This window comes from Oenanthe melanoleuca, chromosome 2 (assembly GCF_029582105.1).
Source record: "Oenanthe melanoleuca isolate GR-GAL-2019-014 chromosome 2, OMel1.0, whole genome shotgun sequence".
NCBI classification, from domain to species: Eukaryota; Metazoa; Chordata; class Aves; order Passeriformes; family Muscicapidae; genus Oenanthe; species Oenanthe melanoleuca.
In genome coordinates this window covers 96,744,519-96,771,397 of record NC_079335.1, presented here as the reverse complement: position 1 = coordinate 96,771,397, position 26,879 = coordinate 96,744,519, and the positions used below count along the sequence as shown (strand labels likewise).

General features: G+C 39.6%; 1 protein-coding gene across 3 annotated transcripts in view; it reads left to right on the top strand.

The window, feature by feature from the left end:
* Positions 1-26,879, top strand: part of GLI3 (GLI family zinc finger 3) — a 201,699-nt gene that overhangs the window by 58,736 nt on the left and 116,084 nt on the right. For all 3 annotated transcript variants that reach the window (XM_056483614.1, XM_056483615.1, XM_056483613.1), the window contains exon 3: positions 5,470-5,712. In XM_056483614.1, the coding sequence (XP_056339589.1) occupies positions 5,470-5,712 (243 nt within the window). The remainder of the gene's footprint in view (positions 1-5,469; positions 5,713-26,879) is intronic.

Below are 26,879 nucleotides of genomic sequence, written 5' to 3'. Positions count from 1 at the left end.
CATGTTGCTCTTAAGGTGGCCAGAGAGTAGTGAAAAGTGTGTGTATGCAAGAAGGTGCAGGTACAGGTGTCTTAACGAGCCTAGCAATTGTTCTATTGCATCATTTCAAGGAAGAAAATATCAGGTGTCAAAAACTTAGACTTTCTTAAATGGGAAGGAAATTGCTTTCTTACTTAGGTATCTGTTCTGTTAAGAATCTAAGTAGTCAATCTTTTTTACATTCCACCTTCCCCCTTCCTTCTGGCTCACAGCATCTAAAATGCTACTTTTCTGGGAAAGACTGATATTCTGATTTCAGTTTTGTAATTTAATGATGGAGAGTTTCCTTAGTAAACCAAATTTAGAGTACTAGAATGCTTATCTTATATCCAGACCTTGAACATAAAAGGCATTTTATACCAGCAATTGTTCATTTAATGAGCAATTGCAGAGTGCAGGACGGTTAAGGGATTGAGCTATATGCACCATTATTGCAAGAAGTATTCTGAAATACCAGAAATAGGACGTAAGCTCTGATCAGGGGGACTGTGAGCACAATTACCTTCTTTTCAAATCCTTCTGTGACACTGCGGGAGGAAAAAGGACTTTGAAACTTGAAAGGAAAGAGCTTGCTTTCAACCTCAAAAGCTAGGAGGAAAGGGCTCTGAAATTTGCTCAGTATTCCCAATTCACCATTAGCCTGTTTCTTCCTTTAGCCTCAAGGCATTCTCCGCTTTTTGAAAAGATGTTAAGAAATTCAGTCACAATAGAGAGCCTAGTTTTGAACATGTTTCACTCGGTCCATTGAGGTCTGGTCTTCAGCCTTTGTGTGGGGTGAATTGAGCTGAGCAGCAATCTGGTTGGGGAGAGGTGAATGAGCAGTCTCTGTGCAGTCACAAATTCTCGCAAAGAAAAGATTACCCTTTCCTTTATTTTACAATATGCATTCCTGTACAATCCTGCTAGTGGCAATATGCAGAGTGGAGCTTGTGCTTAGGTCAATATGGAGCACTTGGTTTATAGCAACTCTTGTTAAGTTTGTCTTGTAATTGAAGCTGCTGTTGACCTTGCTTGGAGACCATTTGTAAAACCGTTTATTTAGCATAAACTGAAATAATAAACCCTCCTTCTCTTAGGCTGATTGTGATAGGGTGACATTAGTTTGATTTAATGATTAGCCGCCTGACCCCTCAGCTAGAGAGAGCTGCTTGAATAGGGAGAGTTCACTAGGAAGCACACAGGAAGAATACTAATGAGCTTGTTAAATTTAGCATGGCACCAACCACTTTTAATTCCTCTAATGGGAGAAGCACTGCCTCTGAGAGAGAGGGAGGGAGATGGGGGTGGGAGGGGGTGGTGGGGGGGAGAACAGAGAGAGAGGAAAAGAGGGAGGAATGCCCATGTCCTGTTAGCCAGAGAATTTTGGTCAAGAGAAGAGAAGAGCTTAGAGGGAACATCAGCCAGGGTCTCTTGGACTGAGTTGTAAGTACCTTGTTTTTTTTCCTACTCAGCTGAAGTGCTGTCAGATGTCTCATGAGATAGTAATGCTCTCTGAAAGTTGCTAGCAGAAATATGGTGATGGAACTTAAAATACAAAGAGATTTAACTGGGCTGGTGTTGTCTTGTTTAAGCAGGGGTGTCTCTGAAGTGTGTTGGGGTTGACTTTTAGTCTGCTCTATCAATAGATTTCAACTTTTTTTCAGTTTCTGATGTTAGGTGGTTTAAAGTAAAATATTTTTTACTTTGTCTTGGTCTATGGTATAAAAAGGTAAAAAAGCTCAATAGGTAAAGAAAGTTTAAAGGATTTTTTTGTTGTTTTGGCTTGTGCTGATTTTTAAAAAACTTTCTGAGTAAATTAGCTGTGCAATTAAAAGTGTGTTTATTCAGGCATGCTGTCCAGTGTGAGTTTTTTGACAAAGCTTTTTGATTGAGTGAGAGGTGCTCCATTAAATGAGGAGCTCTGCACTTCCAAAAAAATTGGCTTCTGATCAGAATAGCAGGACTAAATCAGGTATTTCTCAGTGGATGTGAGAATCCTGGATTAAAGTGATCATTCAAGACTGGGCACTTCTAACATGTGTCTCTGGCTATTGGCTTGTTAAGTCAGAGAAAGGGTGTATGTGAATAAAGAGAAGCTTATGCAGATTGCTCTTGGGCATGATTGCTTTTTTCTATTCCTATTTAACCCTTCACTCTTACACTGGGAAAAGGTGAGAGGAATTATGCTGGAGTTTGGCTGCCACTAACTTCATCTTTCACTTTGGCATTTGTCTCTCTACAACATTTAAATAAATCGGACATTTCTTTTGACCCTAAAGCTGGTCACTTCTAAAACGTGAGCAGAGCAGTAACAGAACATTTCTCACTTATTTGGCTGTAAAACCCCTTTGGCAGATGCTGCTGGAGAAGTGGGCTGTTTGCTTACATTTTTGCTTTAGAATCCCACTTGTTGCCATGGCAGGCAGTGTGTTTCTGTCAATAATTTGGCCTGGCGCACCTTGCCCGTTCTTCCTCTTGAAGCCTTATTGAGCGCTTCAGTTGAAGCAGAGCAAGATGAGACAGCTTTCCCCTTTTGGCACACTGGAGTGGCTCGCCTGCCGGGAGAGGCGGCAGCGTTGCTGCCAGAGGAGTTTCCCGCTCGGCGCCGGGGGAGCTCCTGCAAACTGCTTGGCTCTTGGTGTCCTGGAGCGTGGGTGCTGTCAGATTTCTCATCTGCCCCCTACCATGGGCAGCCCAGTGGTGAGCTGTTTGGCTGATGAATAAACCTTACTATTATTGCAAAAACGCCGTTGTGTTTAGTTAAATACTTCTGGAGCAATTTTTGTGTGGCAGAAAATGCACAGAAACTTTTGACTTGTAACGGCACATGGCAATAACTTTATAATGGGGAGAGAGATCGTTGATGCAGAAGGCAAAATAGTTTTGTTTTCTTTTTTTCTCAAGTCACCAAAAAAGGGAAAAGCTTATTAAAGCAAACCATATATTTCCTTTAGTTTCTAAGTTACTGAAAGTAGTGTTTGAATTTCATTCAGCAACTTGAAAAATCAGCCTTCTCCATAACAGTCACTAGTACCTTGATTCATGACGCGTGGATGTTTTGAGAAGAAAAGTATGAAAGTAGAGTCCTCAAACAGATGTCAGCTTCTAGTTGTATCCCAGGATGGCAGTTTTAACAAATATTATCTTTATATGGAAGAGTAAAAGAACTGAAATCCTATTAGATCATCTGAGTGATTATACAGCCTCACAAATCACTCTAGCTTTCTTCTTTCTGAACTCTTGTAGCAGTGGTTAGCTTGCTCTACTTAAGAATCTGTCAGAATTTTAAATGGAGTGTAATACCCTGTTTTTATAGGAGTTTATGTCTCATCTGTAAAAGTTCACTCTAGGTTGAAATTTAGCATAAAAGACAAAAGACTCTGGCTAAAGAGAAACTTGTTGGAAAATATATCTTTGTGGTGATTTTTAGTTATACAAGCGAGTTTATATAAACCTCATATAAGTTTTAAAGTTTTAGTCCCTGATTTGCAGTTCTCTAACTAAAACCAGCTTCAGTGTAAAAGGTTGAAACCTTAAACCCTGCTAATCCAGAGCAGGGGCCAGTGCCTGTGCATATTAATAAAAAGTAGAAAAGGGCAAAGGGTTTAAACTCTGTAATGTTGTTGTCTATTTCCATTAACTCTTTCTCCTCAAACCCAACCTTGGAAAAGCTCTGTATGTAGAATTATTGGCTGCAAAAAGAATTCTGTCCCTGGAAGATGCTGATAAGTCAGCAAACCCTGGTTGCTGTAATACTTGGAGATAGAAAAATAATTAAGTGCTCAATAGGCTATGCTGCTGAGTTTTTGTGTTGTTGCTGCTTGCAGGGAGAGGGGGCAGGGGAAAAACTGGTTAGCATTTCATTCAAAGCAATGATGTGGCTGGTTTGCACATATAATGGCCAGGTATCTGTATGTACAGAGCCTGTTTCTAATCTAATTCTTATAAAGGCACATAGGCTGAGTTACACTGGTGCCAGGCTTGCTGAAAGTAGTCACCTGGTGAATTGCTGGCTGCTGCTTTCGCTGTGTGAACAAGTACACCAGGGAAAGGTACAAGTGAAAACTTAGCCCTGACCTCAAATCTCTGACAACTGAAGTGCAATCTTGGTGCTGGTGTCAGTCATTCTTCCTTGCATGTGGATTGTACAGTAAGAGCACTTTAGTTCTGTTTCCTAAGGGTATTTTCATTTCCTTTTCTAGTTACCATTTTTGTGCCCAGCATTTAATTATTTGAGATTCCTTGTTTGCTTCTACAACTGCAGAGTGATTTTGAAATGAAGAATCTTTATCAGTATTCCTTCAAGATGTATTGGTGTACACCTGCATGTGCAGTGTGGTTGATGGAGCAAGGCTGTACCTGGGGCATTGATATTGGCCAAGGATTACAGACAGCAAGGAATCATGTTTGTTTAGAGAACATCTCTATTTTAAACCAGTAATGCAACTGAAGGGGAGCATTTACATTAGAGATTTATGTACCTAGCAAAGCCCCACTGCCACATGGCACATGTGAAATGTACCTAGGAACATGCATCTTGATTTTGAGGAACAGAACCATTTTGTTTGGTTTTTAAAAGGTGTATGTAGTCCTTAGGGGTTAAAATTCTTGTGGGAGCAGTGGGTGGTTTTAGCACCTAGTCCTGGAGCTGTCTGCAGGGAAGGCTGATAGAACCACGGTCTGGAGGCTCTTTTCCCCTTATAAGTGCTACCACAGGCCTAGAGGCTTACTCCAAACTGGGGCTTGGGTATGACCCTCTTAGTTATTGTTGTTTCTCCCCCCGCTTTTCCTTCCCCCTTGTTCATTAAGAGTTTGTGGCTTTGCTTGTGTGGATTTGGGAAAAAGATGTAAGGGGATCGCACGCAACCATCCTGCACAGGCACCAGCGTGGTGACACTGCAGCGTGGTGTCAGAGCAGGTGGCCTTGCTTGTGCCTGCCTGATGCTGCTGGTCCTATATCTTGAGAAGTTTTACCCATTTTATTGCTGCCCACCTTGGTTCTGATCACCTCCCTTGCAGGTTCCAGCCCCTGACACGGGCAAAGCCCGGGGACCTGGAGCTGGGCCGCAGAGCTGTGGTGGGTGGCTGGGCGTGATTTAGGCCCAGCTGGTGGGGTTCATCTTCTCTGCGTGACAAATCATTGCTTGATTCCCCATCAGGGAGCTCCCAGGCTCCTTGTCCCAGAGGCAGGGCAGCAGCCAGCTCTGTCTGTTCCTGCACAATTGATAGCCCCGCTGGCCGGAGCGGCGGTGCTTGGGTGACGGTGATCTACTGCGGCCCCAGGCCATCCCTCACAGCCACAGGCACCTCCTGCCACAAACTTACACCGGGGGGAGGAGGAGGGCAGCGGGGGGAGAACTTCTCTTTATTGTATTTGCTATAAATGGGCTAAAAGTCCGTGTCTCTCTTTTTTCTTCCCTTCTCTCTTTCTTCTCCCTCGTTTTTTTGCAGAGGATGAAAGTCCTGGGCAGACCTATCACAGAGAGAGACGGAACGCGATCACAATGCAGCCGCAGGGTGGGCAAGGCCTCGGCAAGATCAGTGAAGAGCCTTCCACGTCGAGTGAGGAAAGGGCCTCATTAATCAAGAAGGAGATCCATGGATCTATATCGCACCTTCCCGAACCTTCCGTACCTTACCGCGGGACGCTCTTTACCATGGACCCCCGGAACGGCTACATGGACCCTCACTACCGTGAGTACTGATCGCTGCCTCCTTTGGGGATGCAAAGTTGGAAGGCTGCCAAGTTTAATGTGATTTTGTCCCTTTGCATCGCCCCCGGGGACGACTGGTTTATCTGGAGGGAGTGGTGTTTGTTGTAAATGCAATCCTTTTTTTTCCTGAAGTTAAAAACCAGGGTGCAGTTGCACTGCAGCTAGAAAGTATCACAGGCCTCTGCAAAGTGACTTCCACAGGACGTCTCATCTGTTGCTAATCCTCCTCAGCCATCCAGGGTTCTGTTTTGCTCCACCTCCTTAATACATGAAGAAAAACGGGCCTCATTATAGAAAGCAGAGAAGGAAAATGAAACAGGCCTTAAAAATCCCTCTTTTAAAACAATGTAAAAGTGTGTTATTGAGAGGAAGAAGGACTGTGCCCTGTACACTGAGAATTTGGGAAATTGGAAGGCTTATTTTTGTGCTTTTGGACTCTATTTTTTTTTTGGAGGGCTTTTTAGACCTTCACGGGTGTGTTTGAGAATGCAGGCTTGATGGAGTGGTTTTGCAATTTTCTTTCTCAGCTATAGTTCCCTGAAGTTGTAAGGGGGAGGAAAAAAGGCAAATGGTTTCAACTTCTGAATTCTTGCTCAGGCATTAATAAAAAAGTAAGAAATTAACTGACACTTGAACGCAGATGTGGAGTGGATTTCTCCACAGGCAAAGTATGAAGGAGTTAAGCAATTTTTTTTTCATCTGTTTCTAGTTTACAAAAAGAGAGAAAAAAGATCATTTAGTTGTGTAGTAATGAAGTACATCTTGAGGTGTCAAGGCTTGTGCCTTTTGATTATAGATTTATCACCCAGTCAGGATACAGATTTGCCATTTAACCTTTCAGTCTCCAATTCCAGATGATAGGCTTAAGACCCACAAAGAGAGAGCAGTCTGCATTGCTTTTCTTTTTTTTTAAACATCATTCAGAAATTTTAGTGTTTTAAGGCAAAAGGTCATTAGCCAGACGACTGATTAGTGAGGACAGCTGATTAGTGCATGTTTTTTTGCTAAAGAAAGTGCCAGGGATAAAAGCTAATTTTATCCCTTCATTAGTTGGGCTAGCAGCAAAGGGGAATGTTCACTCATCAGGGTGCAGATCAAAGTATGTCTTGCACAACCTTAAGTCTCACCAACCTCCTTAAGAAAAAAAAAAAAAAAAAAAGAGTGCCTGATTGTTAATAAGGATGGAGGTATTATGAGAAAACGAACACTTGTTGTCTGTATAGTTTAGATCAGTATTTAGGGAAAAAGTTTGCAGTTAAGCTTTTGAGCTCTTTTTCAGTGTAGTCAGTTGGTTTTTGTACACCCTCCTCTCCTGCTCTCGTACAGACCTGCTCAAACCCTCTGGGGGAGTTACTCATCTCTCTGTTGAGGAGCATGTGCTGCAGCACACCCGTGGCAGACTCCTGCTAGAGAAGCATGAACGTGCAGTGCACACTGCCACTCGTGAGCAGCACAGCATACAAGTGTTGCCTCGGGGGCTGGAGGCACCATTCATAGCTTCTGGTTAACAAATGCCCAAATCTAGCTAAAAAGACACCCACCAAAACAAACAAGTATTATTGGGGAAGCAAAATAGCTTCTCTGTTTGTAGGCAGTACAGCTGGGGAGAAATGAAATGTGTGACAAAAACAGCCCTCAAACAAACAACAGACCTTATGCTGAATTTAGTGAGGAAGATTGCCATTTTGACCATCTGACCAGCTGCCGGCTCACCCCTTAAATCTTGTTCAAAGTGTTACTGAAATTACTGAAGGTTCAGACAGAGGAAAAAGATCTGGTCAATCAGCATGTATCTAAGTGGTTTGCAACGAGTTTATTTTGGTTTATTTTCCTTTTCACCTTTTGACAAGAGTTGTCAAGATTTAATGAAGCTACTGTGTCTGTATTAATGCTAGCTGCTTAAGCTGTGTGTACTACTAGGAAAGCATTGATGTCAGTATTTGAGAGAACACCAGAAGTTACCCAGCATATGACAGTAGAGAAACAGGAGATGAGTTAATTTTAAATGAGCCACAAGATCTTAAAGCAGAAATCTAAGTCAGAAAGCATCAGATGGACAGACCTGCTTCCCTCTCCTGTAATGAGCAGTACATTTGTATTCACTGATTTATAAAGTCCCTCAAGCTATTAATGTCATAAAAAGAGCCATCATGCTTTTATTTACCTTTAATAGCTATGATACAGAGAGACAACTAAAAAGACAAATGTCTAGTTAGATTTATAGGAAAGCAGACAGTCTTACTGAAATTTTCATAGTAGTTATATCATTTATATATGTAAGATATGCTTTCATCAGAGTGGTGACTGTATTCAGACTGACACTTTTAGTGGTCCATACGAAGAAGGCTGAATAATGTAAACTGTAGCAACAGGTAAAGAGCCAGAGAGGCTATTGTTTTCCTTTCTTAATTTCTTGTCAGTTTTCTTGGGCATATGAATAGAAAATGTTTTAATTTAACGTAGTCAGATGTGTAAACACTCAGTAATTTCTTAGTTTCCCTGTGGCTGGAAAATACAGACTTTTCAAGATGCCTAATTCGTGCTTCTATTTATACCCACTTTGTATTTAAAAGTGTGGGCAGGCTTCCTGTAACACAGGAAAGGGAAAATAATTTTTTTGAATAAAGACATCTGTATATTTTATGACAAAAAAAGAAAAAGAGTGTTTAAGTCAGTTGTGTGTGGAATGCATGTCCCTTCCATGAGCTGCAGTTATTAGAAACAACTTGAGTGCTTTGCATTTTTACATGTAAATATGTATGTGTCTGTTTGTGCATTGCAGGATTTTTTTTGTTTTAATTTTTTTTCTAATTAAAATGACTGATGTTGTAAATGTTGGTAATAATAGTTACCATAAATGTGGAATAAATCCCTCATTGAGAGGGAGTTAGCTCTCCTGCAGAGTGTGGGTGGGGGTAATGGTAATGTTTCAAGTGAACCAGCTTTTCAAACAGCTGGGATGAAACATGCTATGGAGCTGGCGGCCCTTCTGCACCACCAGAGAGCCCCTCAACCATTTAGCAACTGGGAATGGGAATACAGTCCCCTACTCAGCTCACAGCCTTCTATCCTCCAGCAGATGAAAGGGAAAACACAGACCTAAATAAAAAATTTTTCTTTTTTGTCTTTTTTGTTATGGATTTCTTAACCACTATTTAAACACAGCTCACAAAGGAAGAGGGGGATGCTGTTTTTGTTTGTTTCACTTTTAAAAACTTTTTTCTTTAAAAAGGCTTTAGGACAGATGACAGAAGTGCTGGAGTTAGCTCCTTTTCTTTGTTGAGGAAAGCAGCGTTACTGACCTTGATCATAGTGTTTCTTAAAAGGAGTTAAAATCCTGAGTTTCTCAAACACTAATTCCTGTAAATTCCGTCTCTCGAGTTGGGGCTGAGGCAGGGAAGATGGGGATAGCAACTTGCCTTTGTTATTCTCTTCCGCAATTTTAATTTTCATGTAGATTTATGGCAGACTAAGACTGCCTGTCTCACAAGTCATTCCTTATGGAAAAAATGAATCATTCCTGATGTAAACACTTTGATTTAAAACATACTGTTGATATTCTTCCCTGGGTTATACAACTCGTCTGAAAGAATTGTTAGTACCTAATTAGCAAAACCTGAAGAATTATCTTAAGTAAAAAGCCAAGTGACAGAACACTTGGCTCTGATCCAAAAATTGATATATGCAGGAACGTATGGCCCTTGCAGGATTCTCTTTGCAGTAAGTCATTTCATCTCAAAGAGGTTGCACTAGCTGAAAGCAGGAACTCACTCTTTTTTTTTTTCCTTTTCCTTTCCTTTTTTATCCTTCTTCTTATCAAGGATTTAATTTGCTGATTTTGAAGCTTCTGTATCTATCAGAGGAAGTGGGAACTGCTTATTGCACATTTCATAGGATTAGCCCTCCAAAGGTATTGATTGCCCTCAGTTCCCACTGACTGTTCTTGGACTTAGCTTTGTAAGGACTGGGCCTTGCATAACTGCCCGAGTTAGATTACCCACTGTTAGTGTCACCTCGAAATCAATTTGCAATATGAATGAAAGACCCCAGCAAGGAAAATACAATGCTGGTTCACTAGGTGCACTTGTTCATGTTAATTTCTGTTGAGAAGAATTCCTCTCCCTTCATATCCCCTTAGGAAAGGAAAAGGAAGCGTGGCGGGGGGAAAAAATAGGAGAATTGGATAATGTCTCTAAAAATGCCAACTGTTAACTGGAAACACTATTTTAAAATGCAGTAACTGGAAAGCAATGACTTTTCATGGCAGCCACCTTTGAACCACAGTGGCCTGTGTGGCTCTGTGTGGCACATTTGACAGTGAGAGCAGTCCAGGTCACCACCAGCAGATGGGCTCATGGATAGGGCCTACAGAGGGGTAGGTGGTGGCCTTCCTTGTCATCTCCCTGGCATAATTTTGGACTCAGGAGAGACAACCGAGACACTTTTGGATAGCCCCAAAGCAGGCATGTTTCTCATCTCACCTCTAGTTTCACAGTGTCTTTGGGTGGTGGGAGACCAGGACAGCTTTTAGTAGAGAGTTTCTACCTAGTCTGGTTGAACAGTGGTAGGAGAATGTCAGTGGAGAATCCCTGTAGAGATTTTGGGCCAGAGTCTTTAAATACATTTAGGTGCTCTTCAATTTCAAACTCTGAGAATCTGGGTCCTACTTCAACTCGACAGCATTTTGCAGGGGAGAGGCTTAAGCACTCTAGTAACAAAACCCTCTACTGACAGTGATTTATGGGGTGGTTTCCGAATGTTGTCAAGTAGGAGTAGTTGAAAAAAGTAAAATCTAAAGCTTTTAATAGAATTCACAAGGAAAAAAGCCTCTGTTTGAAAAGTGAATGTCAAACTGCTCTTGTCAGCTGAGCAACTGAAGTGTGGATCTTTAAAAAAATTTGTGTGTTTGCAAAAGCATTTTTGGGATTAAAAGTCTAAGATATAATAGCATCTTTCAATAGCCTCCAACAAAAACCATTACTGTTCTCAAATTCAAACTTACGGGCAGAGGCAACTTCAGTGTGAAATTTAGGAAGGTGCTGCAGACCTTGTAAGCTTAGCAGCTTATAAGCTGAAATAGCTTCACCAAGATGCCTTCCAAACCTCTCACATTGTTTTTGAAACTGCTCATTGGAAGTACTCCTGCCCATTTCTCTGCAGCCCTGTGAAATCAGCAGTGTCTCTTGAGAGCCCTAGAGTTGCTGCTTTTGTGTGATGGTTTCACTGGGAAGTAATAATTGCACCTATAGATTTACAGTATGTAGATATGTTCTTCCTTCTTATGCATATTTTCTCTCCTCAGCATGAGACAGACACCAGAACTGCCAATATCTGGAAAGCTTTGAAGTGTAGTGTGATCGAGCAATTGAAAGGTGATCATGTAGGTTTGGTTTTTTTTTGTTTGTTTGGTTTTAGTTTTGCTGTTTTTTTTTTTTTTTGTTTTTGTTTTATTTTTCTTTGTTATATTTTTTGTTTGTTTTTTTCTTGAGGGTTTTTTGTGGTTTTGTTGTTTTTTTAATTTGTTGTTTTTTTTTTTTTTTTTTGTTGGGTTTGGCTTGATCTGGTAGAATAGAATAGAATTTCTAAGTAAGAAATAAGAAACTATAGAAATTATTTCTAGCCCTATAATTATGTTGGACTTCAAAATTCTAAAACTGTTTTGAGAAGCACATTAAAAATTTTCTATAAATATCTCCTTGTTTTGGTGTTCAAGTGCATCTAAGGAAGCTGTAGGATGAGGTTTTATGTGTGGTGGTTTTTTTTTGGGGGGTGTTGGGTTTAAGAATGGGAAAGATGAAGACAGGAGAAATGCAAACCCACTTCTCTAATGGATTTGATTTGGTTTTTTCAGCTAAAGCTTCTTTAGTTGCTTTACAGTATGTATTTGTTGTATACTGCCTTCATGGAAAGAGACAGAATTCATTGCTCAGAGACACAGAATCATGGTTAAGAACTGCAAAGAAAAAGCCAAGAAATAATGTAATCCATCTCTTGAGCATCAAGGCAGATCAGCTGCTCCTAAATCAGGAGAGAGAGAAAGGCTTCTTCAAAAGTAGTTTCCTTGTATCCCTTGATGCACAGACATTTGTCACAGTGCTTTTGAAACTGAAGGTTTGTAGTGGATTTGGGCTGATCTTGTGTGCCTACAATGTAACTGCTGTGGCATCAACAGCTGGAAGGTGGGGAAAATGTGATATGGTCCTCTTGCACTGGTGTTCCCTCCGATCAGCTTACCAGAGGGAATTTAGTTGCCTAAGTAGAGATTGGAACCTGAGTGCTATTTTCATGTGAGGATCCTAAGTGGTCAGACTGCCAGCCTGGTCAATCCCTGTATCCTGGTCATATCTGTTAACTCTGTATGAATGTCCGGATATACCAGGGATCTAAGGTGGCCCTATGTGTCTGTACTTAGGCAGCAGAATCCTCACTTATTAGGTCCAAATGTAGAAAACATTTCAATTCAGATTTTTTTGCTCCGTCTTTGCTGTCATTGTCCAGCTTTTGTTGAGCAAACCGTAGCAATAAAAAGGTTGCAGAGTAGCAAATGTGTGCAGGATGGTCCTCTGTCATGACTCTTGTGTTAATTTTCTTTCATTCTGGGTGCTTGAGATCTGGACATGCCCTGCTTTTCATTGCTCTTGCCCCCTGGCCCTCGTGTGGGCACAGAAGGAGGGCATTGTGCCACAGAGGATGCCTCAGGTGGGCAGTGGGAGTAGTGGGGGTGTGTGGGCACCATGGGGCTGCTGTCTGCATGGCATTGACCATGGGCTTGTCTGGGGAGGATTTAAAAGGCAGCATGGGCCCTGTTGTCAAAGCGCTGTTTCAAGCTTGTCCCATGGAAGTCTGTCAGTACTAGCCTCCTGTTGGAGTCCAGGGTTGAACAGGCCTTTACTTTTATGACAGTTCAAATGCTGTAGTTGCTGAACCTTTTTCAGGATCACTTGCAGATACAGCTTTATTCCTATTGATTGAGCTCAGTACTTAGGAGGAGAGCCACTTAGCCATAGCCTCTACTTCCTTTTATTCACACCTACCAGCACAATTAGCTTCCTCTTAGTTTGGCTTTTTACCTCTTAGCCTTGGTAGTTTACACAGTACTCTCTAAACTCTTATTAAAACACTCCTCAAATTACTTACAACTGGAGCTCTTGAGCTTGCTGAGTGGATCACATCTGAGTTTGAAGATCATGTCAGGAATACTTACCCCTTCAGTCAGACTTACACTGGCTACCTTTATTGATTTCTGTTAATATAGCTTACAGCCAAGGCAGCCACCAATGCAGGGAAGCAGTATTATCCTCAATATTGACGTATTCATAGCTGTGTTTTAAAGAGTACAGCTGCTGTGTTGCCATGTGGGCATTGGCATTGTGTGCTGGTGAGTACACAGCAGCAAGAAAGCCAGTATGTGCATGGGAATGTATCTTTGTACAGGTTTGTACATTTTCATACTTCCTTTTAAAGGAGTTATCACTTACAAAACAGTCTCTTAATTTTTGCTTTGTATATTTTTTTTATTGTCTTGCAGTTTTTTTGAGTTCAAAACAGATAGCTCACCACATAACAGAATTGCTTTCTAATCTCAGTTATGCTTCTTTCATGTTTCACACTGAATAAGGTAGTATAGAGGGTCCCCCATTGTTTATTCTAGTTTCCCTTTCACATTTCAGTGCTGCCCTGAACCATCATTTTTGCCAAACACTTGAATGATGCTGATCCAGGACCCAGTGAATTCAATGAATCAACAGCTGCTGGCTTCAATAAACTTTGAAATAATCCTCAGTTGCTTTAGATCCTGCCCTTTTATCTCACCTGTTCTCCATGCTATTTGTAATTTAAAATTGTAATTCCCAAGAATCCATGTTACCGTTTTGCAGATGAAGAGCTGAACATTGTTATTCCTCCATCTACAGTACCCATTGAAGTAGCCAGTGGTAACAAGCCAAAAGTAATGGCATATTAAATACTTCAAAATAAATGGCTGATTATGGTAATGTCTGAGTTTAATGCCATACCAAGAGTAGAAGCAAATAACTAATGAGTTAGAATGTGTTGAATTAGATTTTGTTCCAGCATGTCAGATTCCTTAGTGTGAAAAAGTACTGGTGGTTTTTTTGGTTTTTTTTTTTCCCCACAAGCCTATATACTGATACAACTTATGAAAGCTTCAGGCTTTGGCCTTGACTTCTGTTAGACATTGTTGTTGAAATGGAATTGGGTTACTTGGATGAATGAAATTTGGATCAAGGCCTATATTATGTGTAAACATTGGTTGCTCACTTTACCGGGACAGTCCAGCATGGTACAGTGATAGCAAACTGTTGGCACCAAAGCTGTTCTTCATGCTGGACAATATTTGAATTGGCATTAACACCACTGATCTAACAGTGCTGTTAACAATAAAATTGGTGCCAGACATCAAAAACATTAATTACTGCTATGATAAGAGGGAATTTTTTTTTCTTTTGACTAGGAGGGAAAAGAAGAGCACTAATCATACATTGCTAGCTAATTATTGAGTTGCCCAGTATTTGGGATGGGATTTGATTTGGAAAGCCTGATGTATGTCCTGCTCATCTAAGTCCTTGCATTGCATGAGAGTGGCAATGACTATGGTTTGTGCTTTTTTTCACTCTTACAAGTTTCCAGTTAATTTTTTTTGTGTTTTGTTTTTTATTTAAACACATAAAGCAAACTGGAAGAAACACCTTTAAATAAAAGCTAAAGCCTGATTTGGCTTCATATGATCCCACAGAATAAATTAAAAACCTGAATGAAGCACAGAATGCTGGCCTGTGAAAATGTTTCTGCTTCTTGTGGGGAAATAGCACATTTCTTCAAAGTCAGTAGTTACTTATCAGATTAACACACACCTGGCATTTAGTAGCACCATTCATCCTTTGTGCATTATAAACCAGGGTCAGGGAGAACAAGGGCTGCTGTAGTCGTTCTTCCCACAGATGTGAGTTTTGTGTGTATTCTGCTCTGTACAGGTGGGTTAAAGGATGCTGTGTCTCTGTGTTGTGACCAGCCTCCCTGTCTGGAATTCTTTGGGAGGTTGCCTGTGGGAATGCTGCCTGTGTTGCTTTAACACGTGGGGGCTGCCTGGGCATGCAGGTCCTGCTGGACCTGAGGCGTGTTGGGCCAGTTGCTGCTGAGGCTGTGTCTAGAGGCTGGCAAAACACAAGTTGTCGTGCCTTTCCATGAGGGGGTGGCCTCTGGGCTGCCTTTAAGAAGTGATGTAGACATGGATACTGTTTGTTAAGGTTACACAAGGTATTGGCACAGCTCTCTGAGGAGGGCACTCATCTGAAATGGTGTGTTCTGCTGTCTGTTGGAAATTACTTTTTTATTTTCCTTATGGTGCTTAGTCTGGCATTGCTTTGTGGTCTTAAAGCACAATACCCTGTTGTCAGAATTGCTATATAGATGGGAAGAAGCCATCTTCAAATTCTTTTTGAGCATGCCTCTAGGCCACATTTATTTGGCAACAGGTGCCAGTAGGTCTTGGCTGCAGAAAATGCCAGGGTCTGCTTAGTGTTTTCCATGTACTGCCTTTTTTTTTTTACTTATTATTCAGACTCTATATCTGTTGATTGTTTGCTGCCATCTTTCACAGAGTCTAACTCAGCTGTTTGATTCAGAATTTTGCCATTTATATGGTTGGTTGAATCCTTCCAGCTGTGCTTTCTCTTCCTGTCTGCTTCCATCCTGCTGCATAGTGCTTCCTTGAGTCCCACCTAACTGCAACTAATGACACCCTTTTATTTTGTCAGTGTGGGGAGCTGAGAGGTGCTGCTGGCGGCCTACCTATATTTTGCTTCTTGTTCTTCTGACAGTGCTATGTATTTAGAAGAAAAAGACTTATTAAACAGTCCAGAAATAACTGAGTGCAAAAGTGAGAAACCAGAGGTGGGACTTGTAGCAGTGTTCCTCCTCAGCCCAGCCTTTTTACAACCATGGTGACTTGTATATTATGACTTGTAGCTGTGAGATAAAAATCTGATGATATTCTCCTGAATTTATCTCCAGCTCTGTAACTCCAGCTGATCCTACTGCAAGTACATATCCCCAAGTCAGGGCAAGTGTGGCTGCCAGTGCTTCACTGCTTACAAGCCAACCCTGATGTGCAACATTCCTGATGAAGCTATATCCCTTAGTGGGAGCTGGGTGTAATACTTTGTGTTAGTGTACGCATGTGTCTCAGGTAGAAGATCTGCTATTTTATTTGTAGTTACCAATTCTTTTTCTTTTTATCTGGGATGATTTTGGCGCTGAATGGTAGACACTGGTATTAAAGGCTGTTGGTGTGCAACATGGGATGCATATATATACTACAATAATTTGGTGTTTTCTCTGAGGCTTGGTGCTTCCTGGTTATTTTCCTGCTCATTTTTGTAATGTGATTTTTCATATACTTCTGTATTATGAACCTTTTTTGTTTTTTAAGCTATCTCTGATATGCAGCTTTCATATCTTGGCTCCCAGCAATGTTGAACCTCATTTTAAAGTCCCTTCGTGTAAAAGCCATCTAGTTATAACTCTCAAAAATAAGAGGCTTGTCTCCTGAGGACAGCTCCATATTGCGGGTGAAGTATAATCCTTAACATTGTTTTTTTGCTTTCAAATAGCTGGGGACAGTAAGTCAAGGAGTGAGAACTCCCTTTGTTTCATGTAGTGTGCATTGCAGGGAAAGAATGTAACAGAGCAGAAAATGAAGAAACATAAAAGAATCTCAGCTCGAGGAGGTCAGATCCATCACAGGCTTAGCATTCCCTTCAAAGATGTCTGGGACAGGTGGCAGTTCAAGACAATCAGAGGAGAAGCATCCGCTAGCGCTGAGATAAGGGATTCTTGCAGAATCCTGCTATCTGGTCCCAGTTTGCTTTGATGTAACTCTGCTAGAGAAGACTTCTGGGAGCAGGCTACTGCTTCCCCCCGTGATAGGCTGCTGTTGTTCAGCCTTTTAAGGTCTCATTACAGTGGTCCTTGAGGATTAATCCTCTTTAGGGTTTACATGGGAATGGTTTTGTCTGAAGGCCCAGCCAGGGACCTCACTACCACCTGTACAAAGCATTATTGGATTCTTTCATTCTGTTTTTTTAAGAGGCTCATATTTAACAGTATTTGACAGAAAGTAAAGCCAAACATCTTGCCTTTTTTTTACTTCCCTCTTTGACTATTACTGAGTTTTTGTTGAGCACAGCTTGAGCAGTCTTTTGCAGACACTGAACCATTAGTAGTAAATTGTATGCTTCCGGTTACTCTACTTAGCCTGCTGGTTTTGGCTGTCTTTCTTTTTCTTTTCTTTCCTTGTTTTCACCCCCCTTTCTGCTTCTAAAAGGAGGGGAGTGATAATGTTTGGCTTCAGAATCAGAAATCAGCCTTTTGCTGGTTTATTCCCATGCCTGCACTGATATAATTTGCATTCGTGCTGTTCTGCACAGTGTTCAAGGTATGGGAATGTCATCAATTATCAGCATTAATTTATTAAAAGAACGCAACAGCACTTTATAAGGGTTTGTTTCTGAAAATGCATTTGCCACTTTGAAATGGCAAAGCTTGTTTTTGCTGGAATTCCCACTCATGTGGGAATCATACCTGGTTTTGGAAATGCAGGTAAGCAGGTAACCAGCAAGATGCTGGTAGCAGACAAGTGCCTTCCAGGTCCCCAGTACATTGTGTTCTTGGTATTGTTCCTGTGTAACTTTGTCACAGATCTGCCTCTTGAGGACGGAAAAAATAAATGCATCCTTGATACCAAAGGAAGGAGCGCTACTCTGACCTGGAGTCTCTTTTCCCAGCATCATTCATTATTGCTCTAATTGAATTAAGTGTTACAAGTAATTTTGATGCTGTAACTTCAAGATGGTGGCTGAAGTAAAAGTTTCTGCTGAAAACAGTATCCATGATCTTGACAGGTGAAAGTAAAGTTACTGTTCTGAGTGTAATAAATAATTTAAAAGACTCAGATCTGTATTGCAGTGGAAGTCCTTAAGTTTAGTGCTTCTGAACACATATCAAGCATCTTGATGGCCCTAATTCAAATTATAATGACAAGTGCTAGTGTATTTTAGTTAAAAAAAGGCAACAAAAATTTTCTACCTAGGAAACTTAGCAGTAGCTATAAGTTGAGTCCTTTCAGTTTAAAGTAATGAGTTGTGCATCATTGCCTACAGAATAACTTGTCATGACTTACATAGTGATTCTACTTTATGAATAAAAGGCAAGCAAAACAGCACCTTCATAAACCTTCTGGGTTTTGTTTTGAGCGTTCTGTTTGGAAGTTATCTGGTATGTTAAAAGAGTGCTTGTGATGTATGTACAGCAGACTTTTTTTAATATATACATTTATTATAGGAAACCTTATAGCTAATGCTGGCTATATAAAACTGTGTGGTGCTATTATAGCCATAAATATGCCTGTTACCTTCATATACTGCCCATAATTTAAAATCAGTGCATGTGTTTAATTTTTACTGTGTTTGTGAAGATTGTTAAATTCTGCCCATACAATTTTTTCCCTCTTAGCTAATTCTGAGAGGGTAGAAGGATGAGAGAAACAGAAACTAAAGATGAAAAAAAAACCTAAGTCAAATAAAGGTAATGAAAAGTCATGATGTGAGGTGCTGTAGATCCCTTCAAGAAGACCTGTTGTCTGAAGAAATACAGACATATTCTTGGCAGCCTAACTTTGTATAAATCAGACAGGTGTGCCATTTTATGCATATGCAATCAAGTGCTGTAGCTGTAGTCTTAATGCACATATTGGATATGTTTATAAATAAAATATTATATACTTACTGTCCATAAGCTACAAATACTTTGAATAACATGATGTTAAATTTCTGTTCACCTTCTTAAAATGTTAGAGCTAGATGTCAGCAGTTTGGACTTCTATGGAACTAATCAGGAGGCTGCTGTTTAGTTTCTGAGTTCATAAAACACAGGGGGTGTGTGAGGTGGGTTTTTTATTCCACCTGATGATAAATACATGAAAACTGGCAGTGCTAGGTTTAACTGAATTTAATGGCTATTTATGTAATTTCAATGTAAAGGTGCCATTATGAAGCATCTTTTCAAATTGAATGTCAACTGCACTGCAGTTCAACAACATTTCATCACAGAGTTAAGTGTTTTCCAGGTGAAAGAAATGTGCTTGATGACACCAAGCCAAGTTGTGATCTCTTCTCTAAAGAGCCCTGGCTCCTTTTTCACCCAAACAGAAGTGGGCTGGATAGTAAAAAGGGGAGGACTGATTTCAGACAGCTGCTGGGAATGTGATGCTGTGGTCCAAAGACTCAATTGCACACTCGACAATGAGGCAAGAAATGGATAGAGCTTCCTTCTGGGCCCTGGGCTGACTCCTGGACTTGTCTTTATCCAGGCTGTAAGAAATAATATTTCTTGGAGACAAGGAAGTGAAATGTCTGGGTGTTGCACTGTTAGTACATACACCATGGGAACATTACTAATAATAGTATTAGTGTTTTCTAAGTAACAAAAGTAACTAGAAGTCAGTGGGAATTGGCCATCCTGGGAATTCAAAATGTAAGATTCAGCCATTTTTTTTGTTGTGAGAGTAAAACAATATATGAAAATTAAAATCTAGGTGTTTGTTTGCCCTTTTTTTTCCTGTTGTGATATAAAGCAAAAATATAATATTTGATTCTGCTTATTTGGACAATCATGGGAAACTTAAATCCTGAAAAAGAAGTTTCAGAAAATTATATGGGCTAAAAATAGGATTTTGTAAGACATTATATAAATCCAGTGCAGCAGGTGTTACCCAAACCTATCTCTATATATGTGTCAAAGTACACATACATATGTGTATGTATATTTGTATTGCATATGTTAAAAAATCTTTTGCAGCTTTGGGACTTTATACCTCTCATGAGTCTGAAATTTTTCTATAGTAATAAATTCTGCATGCTATATTATTGGCAGTGGAATCTTTTTTTTTCCCTACAAAAGAACAAACCTGTAGTCAAAACTGGTCTCATGCTAACAAATGTAGAGTGGACTAGGAGTTGTTAGAAGTCCAATGGTTATACCACAGTGCCTTTATTTGTATTTAGAAAGTACTTAACAACCTGATAATTCAAAAAAGTGATACAGCAGAAGTGTGTGTATCAAGTATTTTGTTTATTTATTTACATACACAGATGCCATAAGCTGCTGACTGCTGTTGTTAGCACACACAAATTACTTTCAGAAGTGGCTGTAGCAAATACTCACCAACCTGTTATAAGCAATGTGATCTGAGAACTGTAGGAATTCAATTAAGTTGCTTCAGTGAATTTCAGCTGCGAAGTGTTGTGTTAAACACTAAGTAAAGATTCAAATCATATTAACAGAGAGTTTGATTAGAAACAAAAAACTGGATGGATTTTCAAATTGTCTTCTTTCAGAGCCTCCTTGTGTATGACTCTTTCTTTAGCCTTGTCTTTCTGTCAAGGTAATCCAAAGTTTTATTTTCTGTGAAGTCTTATCTTATGTCTCCCTTATCTTCTGATATTAGTCTCCTCATCATGCTTATATATGCACAGGATCATTCATTTTCCTATCTGCTCTGTATACTTTTTTTCCTGGCCCCTGTCTCCCAGAGCTAGAGCTGCTTTGGATTTATTGATCTGTCTTCTATTCATGCTAAGAGAAAAATCCTCAAAACTTAGGTTATTTCTGTGGACTCTGCTCTGTTAGATTATGTCCTGAGCTTGCATGTGCTGCTAAGCCTTTTGTCTTGTAAAAGGCAACATAACTGTGGCCTATAAGGTCTAGCAAGGGCCTGAATGCTGGGTGTCAGATCAGAATCAAAGTGTTACTCAAGCAGCTCTGACAGGGTTTGGATATTCAGCTGCTGTCTAAGACTCTGTGGCTTTAGAGGAATGTGCAGCTCTGGGATATCAGGTGGCCAGCAGGGGTTTTCTGTGGTGGGTGCTGCAGTGTGAAACACTGGCCCTGGCTCTGCAGGTAGGCAAAGCTCATTCAGGGAAGCTGTGGTTGTTCTGTAGAGCAATCAAACTGATTCTGGACTCATTAGGGATGAAATCCACCACACCCAAAACAGCTGAAGGCTTTATAGTATGCTCAGGATTAGGTTTTATAATCTTAAAACTAGAACACAGATGAAGTACTTCTAAAAATAGCTTGATTAGTAGTGATTTCTTTTTGGAATTTTGATCTACTGTCTATTTTGCTGTTTCATGCTACATATTTTTTCAAGGTTTAGTTTTGGTGAGGGAAGAGGAAAGTAACTTTTTCCATCTGCTCATGCAAGCAGTTTTCTAAGATAGTGAAGGAGTTGTAAAACATTTTTTATTAAGTCAATATAGAACAGTGATTAGTCCAGAATGTTTCTTCATCACTGACCCGCATGTTTTTTTCCAAAATATGAATGAAACTCCAGGATTGATTAAGAAAGGCCCCATGTTGTTTCCTGTATGAAGTCCTATTTTTCTCTCAAAGCAGGTATGCACAGACCCATTTCCTTTTTGTAGCAGCTGACAGGCAGACAGTTTGAGATTTGTTGGAGATCTCCAAGTAAGTTTGTGGCAAAGCCACAAATAAAAATCTTTGTCTAATGTGCTATGCCCATGCCTTATTAATTAACTAGAAAAACTTTCAAAGTGGATTCAAATCTCACTTCCTAGTCTGGGTTTCAAATTGGGTAACTTTTCTTAACCATTTATTTTTTAGATGCCCTTTTGAAGTGTTGTTTGTCACAAGTTTTTCACCTGAAGCTTGAAAACTGAGATTGGGACAGTAGGGTTGATTGAGGATGATTGATTGATTATCATTTAGATTGTGTAAATATTGCTTCAAGAACTGGAGTCAAGCTACAACTTGATGCAACAGTGTAAGTAAATGACTGAATTTTCAGAAGTGCTGAGCATTGAGAAATTTTTCTGGAAGCTCTTTGTGGCTTGGTAATTTGAAATTGAAGAGTGTTTTCTCTAACTCACTCCTAAAGTCTAACTTACACTTAGATTTCTAAAAACCTCGGTCCTAGTTTCTAATCTCGAAGTTTGATATCTTTGTGTGTATTTTTGCCAGTAACCAAGGTGAATATGGACTGTGCTGTAATGTATGTGGTTAATTTTGCTTCACAATGAAAGTGCAGATGATGTCAAGTGTGCAGTGAGTGCGTCAGGTCTCAGAGGAGCAATTATCAGCCTGGCCAGCTCTACTCACACCTAGATTTTTACATGATGGGCTCGTTTTTTTCCACACTTAGTGAAAGAGGTTTCGGGGGAAGAGGGGGGTTTGTTTTTTTTTTGTTTCTTTGGTTGCTTTTTTTAAATTAAAAAAAATTGAATACTCTTAAGCTTATTGTGGTATTGCAGTACTCTTGTCCTTTTAACTCACAAACTGCAGATTGTTTCAAAAAGTCTCTTAAAGTTGAGTTTTGGCTTAATTGTCCCTGAGATAGGATTCTCATGCAATAAGGCTGATACTCTGCATATCCCGACAGAAGAAAAAAAACCCAAGAAACTTGGACACAGAAGGTAGTAAAGGGACCTCATGGGGAAACTACCTAAAGAAAACACTCATTGTAATAGCTAGTTACAATTAGTAAATGACAACAGTGGAATTAACCTGTCTCATAGTTTATACAATCCTTGCACTTATAGATGTGGAAATTAGTAGTTAAGGCTGTCATACTCTTCTCATAGTAAATAAGCACATTTTATTCTTATCAACTTTAAACTACATTAACTCAACTCAGAATAATTAGTAGTTGAAATTTTAATTTTGTAGTAGGAGACAGACTGAATTTGGACTCTTGGCTGGAAAACTCCAAGTGCTGCTCTTGTAACTGTAATGTCCAATACTAAGAACCCCATAGAAATCTTGTATGAAAGATTGCTAAAAATTGAGATATTATGCTAAGTACTTATTAATGATCTGTTACTTAAGACCCCAAATACTAGTCACTAGCTATTAAATTTTTACCAAAATCTGTGTTATAAACATATCCTTTAGAACTTCATGCAGAATAGTACAGGAAAATATTTTTTTTACATTTTGAAATGCTAAACAGAAATGCTTGACTTTAAATAAACTTACAAAACAGAGATTGTCCTCTCTTAAAACAAAACAGTTTGATAAGTTGATATAATACAATTGTAAAATCTCCATGACATTGTAAGTTCTGGTAGGTGGATAAGGTATGTCACAAGGATCATCAACTCCAATCCTGAAGTGGCTGGCCCAGACAGGGATTGAACCCACAGCCTTGGTGTTCCAGCACCATTCCAACCAACTGGAAACTAATCCCAAGGTCCCCAATCTGATCGGGATATAGAGTCAAATTTTATCTGCAGCTACTCCTTTCTTAACTTTTAAATTGGTAGATTTTTGAAAGTGATGTGTGATCTAGGTAGGATTCTGTCACCCAGCAATATTAAACAGACTTTTGAAATATGTTTGGAATAGGCAGTTTCAAACGATCATCGAATGGAACAAACCTGGGTATCCCTGGCAGTCTCCAAAAGCAGATATTGCTATAGTTTCTCCAGATGTTCCTTTTGTTAGGAAACCTTTGGAAAGCAAATGGCTTTCAAATTGCCTTGAACTTTAACAAAATTTTTAGAAAAGTAGAAAGTGTGAAGTAAGAACCTGATCTTCCAAAACCCCCACCTGTGTTGGAGTTGAATGCGGACACCACAGGGACAAGTAACTGTTGGTATTTAGAGCCATATTCCTGCTCACTGAGTGATCTCCAAACCAACTTGTGCTCCACCCCAGTAAGACTCCACCAGTGGTTGCTGAACCTAGCCTCAGCAAAAATTAAACTGACCATTGTTTCAAAGCATGCACCTGCAGAGTATGTAGGTGCCAATAAAATAAATGGGTATTTTCTGTATGTAGCAAGAAACACCAAAGATAGCTAATAGTAAGGCTGAGTATCCAGATTTTTTGTTTTTTGTAATAGAACAGATGGGAGTACTGTTCATTGGCAGAAGTTACAATATTTATTTAATTACAGAGATAGGATTTGTGTGCATTATAACATACATAAACTGCAAGCGTCATTCAGTAATCCTGATTTTCTTGTCCTTTTCTCCTAGTCCTCTTGCCCTGAAAGAATAAAAGAAAAAAAAGCAAAACAAACCTTCATTACAACCTTGCAATAAGAAACTAGGAAGGGTGGAATGAGCACCTATGCTGATATGTTTTAATAAATATTAGTTTACTGCATGCCACAACAGAGAGTAAATACATGCAATTACTTGCAAATTTCTTCCGTGTTTGTACTTTTAAATCTCTGCCTAAATCTTCCCAGCTGGGAGTTAGTCTGGTCTTTCTGCTGTGGAAGCAAGGCTTTGTTCTCATGTTCAGCTTCGGCTCAGTCTGGAATAATTCAGAAACGTATTAGATAGATTGCTGCTCCCAAAAGGCATAATGAAATAACCTTCACTCCCAGCCTTAGGGAAATAAGCACACAATCAGGGTTTGGGCAGATTTCTCGATTAAACAAAGAACTAACTGTGCACAAATTGCTCCCTAACAATTTGTAAAGAGTCCACTTTATAAATTTCTTGCAGATGTAAAGCTGATATTTTTAATCAGAATGGCAGGGCTGTTAAAGTTGAAATGTCTTCAACGTTCTCCTTTTGCTCTATAATTAGTATCAGAAATATTTAGATTTAAAATGGAATTGGTAACACATCCTAGGTTATTTTTGATTTGTTTTGGGGAGTCAGTGAAATGCAATGTCAAACTAAGCTAAAATCTCCACTTAATACATACAGTGAACTTAATCCATCTGGAATAGATTCAGGATAACTTGGTGCTGTCAATTTTTATTTTGTTTAATTTCATATGGTGTTCAGCAAAGGAATGGAAAGTTATTGCATTTAATGTTGTTGTGACTTAAGGTGTTCTCCAGTCAAATTATTCAATAAATCAAAATCAGGCTGTGGTTGTAGCTGCAAAGTGTTGTTTAGAATAGAATATTTAGGAGATTTTTTGCAGCTTTCCATTGATTGAACAAGACACATGTGTCATGCAAAAAGCATGCAGTATTTTGATGAATAGCTGTATTAGATGGCAAGTCAAGGGACCCAGTAAACACAACTTCTTATTTTACTAGCCTTTGTTTTTAGCTTGAAGGCTTCACTATAAAAGAAAATACCACTTGAGTATTGATATATATATATCATTCCTTACTGTTTTTGTACAACCCATGCTCTTATAATCCGAAACATCCCTATACATTTAAAAATACATTCTTATTTTCTGTACATTAGCTTCCCACTGATTACCTCATTCTTCAGCTAGTTAGATAGTTCGAAGTCTTGCTCTCACCTAAATGTGCAAGGTTCATGGAGAATGGTAGAGATTTTTAGGAAGTCTTTTCTGTGAAACAGTGTTCCCGATTCTTATGCTGGTGTCTGTCTGCATCTCTGGCTGAAGTCGATAGTCCTGCAGTCACAGAACAGAGAGCAAAATCCATTCCCATTTTCCTATGTCATGCTGAAGAGGAGCTGTGCTTGTATCAGCACAGCTGTCAGCAGATGCTGTTAGGTCCTGTTTCTACAAGCACAATGTTCAATTTCAGTTTAAACAGACCTGATTAAAAAAAAAAAGAAGAAAAGTGAACTTTGATCAAAATGCATGCAGCTACTTGGCATGAAGTTGTGCTGCTCAGCTGCTGGAGTGCACATCCAGCTGCTGCCTGGAGCAGTTCTGGAGCACCAAAGGTGCCAGTGCAGCCTGGGGAGCTGCTCCTGCCAGTGTGGGCTGAGCTGGGTGTCCTGCCCCAGAACATCATCTGTCCACTGCTCTGCTCTGACGGTAAGTTACCAGCTGGGGAGGTTTTGATTTGGAGGTTCTCTGAAAAGTTTTACTTTTTACAGCTAGTGTGTAATTTCTCTTGCGGGCCCAGCTGGCCTGACATCACCTATTGCTTTCAAAAAAAGTATGTAAGACATAAGCAGGAAGCCTGTTTGTGTGCTTTATTACATCAATGACAGAATTGGAGCTCTAGAGTTGTGTAAGTTTAGGTGTGGTTGGGGCATGTGTTTGGGGAGACAAACAGAAATATCTAAATGAATAATGAACTTACCACACTTCTACATAAATACATAGCACTCATGTTTGTCTCATTTATACTTTATGTGTAAAAACAGAAAAAAATACTAAAATGGTTTTAGGAGAGATAAGTGAGAATAAATAAATCGTAATAGAAGGTGGGCTCTATTCAGTCTGCTCGCTGTGAAACAAAACAATTAAATGCTAACCAGCATCTTGAACTAAAGAGAAAAAAAGACACAACTAAATTTACCAGGAAATTAATCTTTTACTCTGTTTCATGTTTGACAGGACCTTCTGACAGCTTTTACCCATCAAGCAGATATGAAACACTGTTCAAACTGCATGTATTCTGATAGCTGAACTCAGGGTTAGGAAATGAACTTTACAGTTCTAGTGGACATGTAATTAAATACAGTGTCGTTCTGCCAATAGAGACTGTAACAATTGCTTGAGGTGCTCTGCTTTTACACTGGAGAATCTGCAGTGGCATGTTGAACAGGAAGGCTCCAGCTTGGTTTTCTTTTAAAATTGTGCTTAAATGTATACTAGATACACATTCATCACTTTAATCTAAACTCTACTGTAAATTAACATGTATAGCCTCTGAGATCATACACTTTCACAGAAGTACTCTAATGAAACTTGGCAGCTTTCACCCCGTAACATCATTTGTTCCATTCACTAGCAAACGCAGACCTTAAACAAGTCAAAACTGTGCTCAGTAATGAGTTCCATTATTTTTCTTCATGTTTTTGGAGTCTCAAAAGCCTCCTGTCCCATGTCTTTATTCTACACTAACTCAAAAAAGCATGACAAGCCTGCAGATGTATCAAAGGAAAGCTTTCTCATGTAAGATCCCGAGATGTTTGTCATTTACTGTACCCTATCGTGGGACTTCAATTAGCATGAGTGACTTCTTGTCAGTAAGGAAGCTTTTTTCTCAAAACTGGTACATGAGGGGCTTGATGTACATGGGTGCTGTTATACAGAGTTGCCTGGATGAATCTGTCATACTTTTGCATCCCTATTAATACTCATACAATGCTGACATGAAAACCAGGTGCCAAAGCAAGCTCATAAATATAGAAGTCTTGTTTGAAT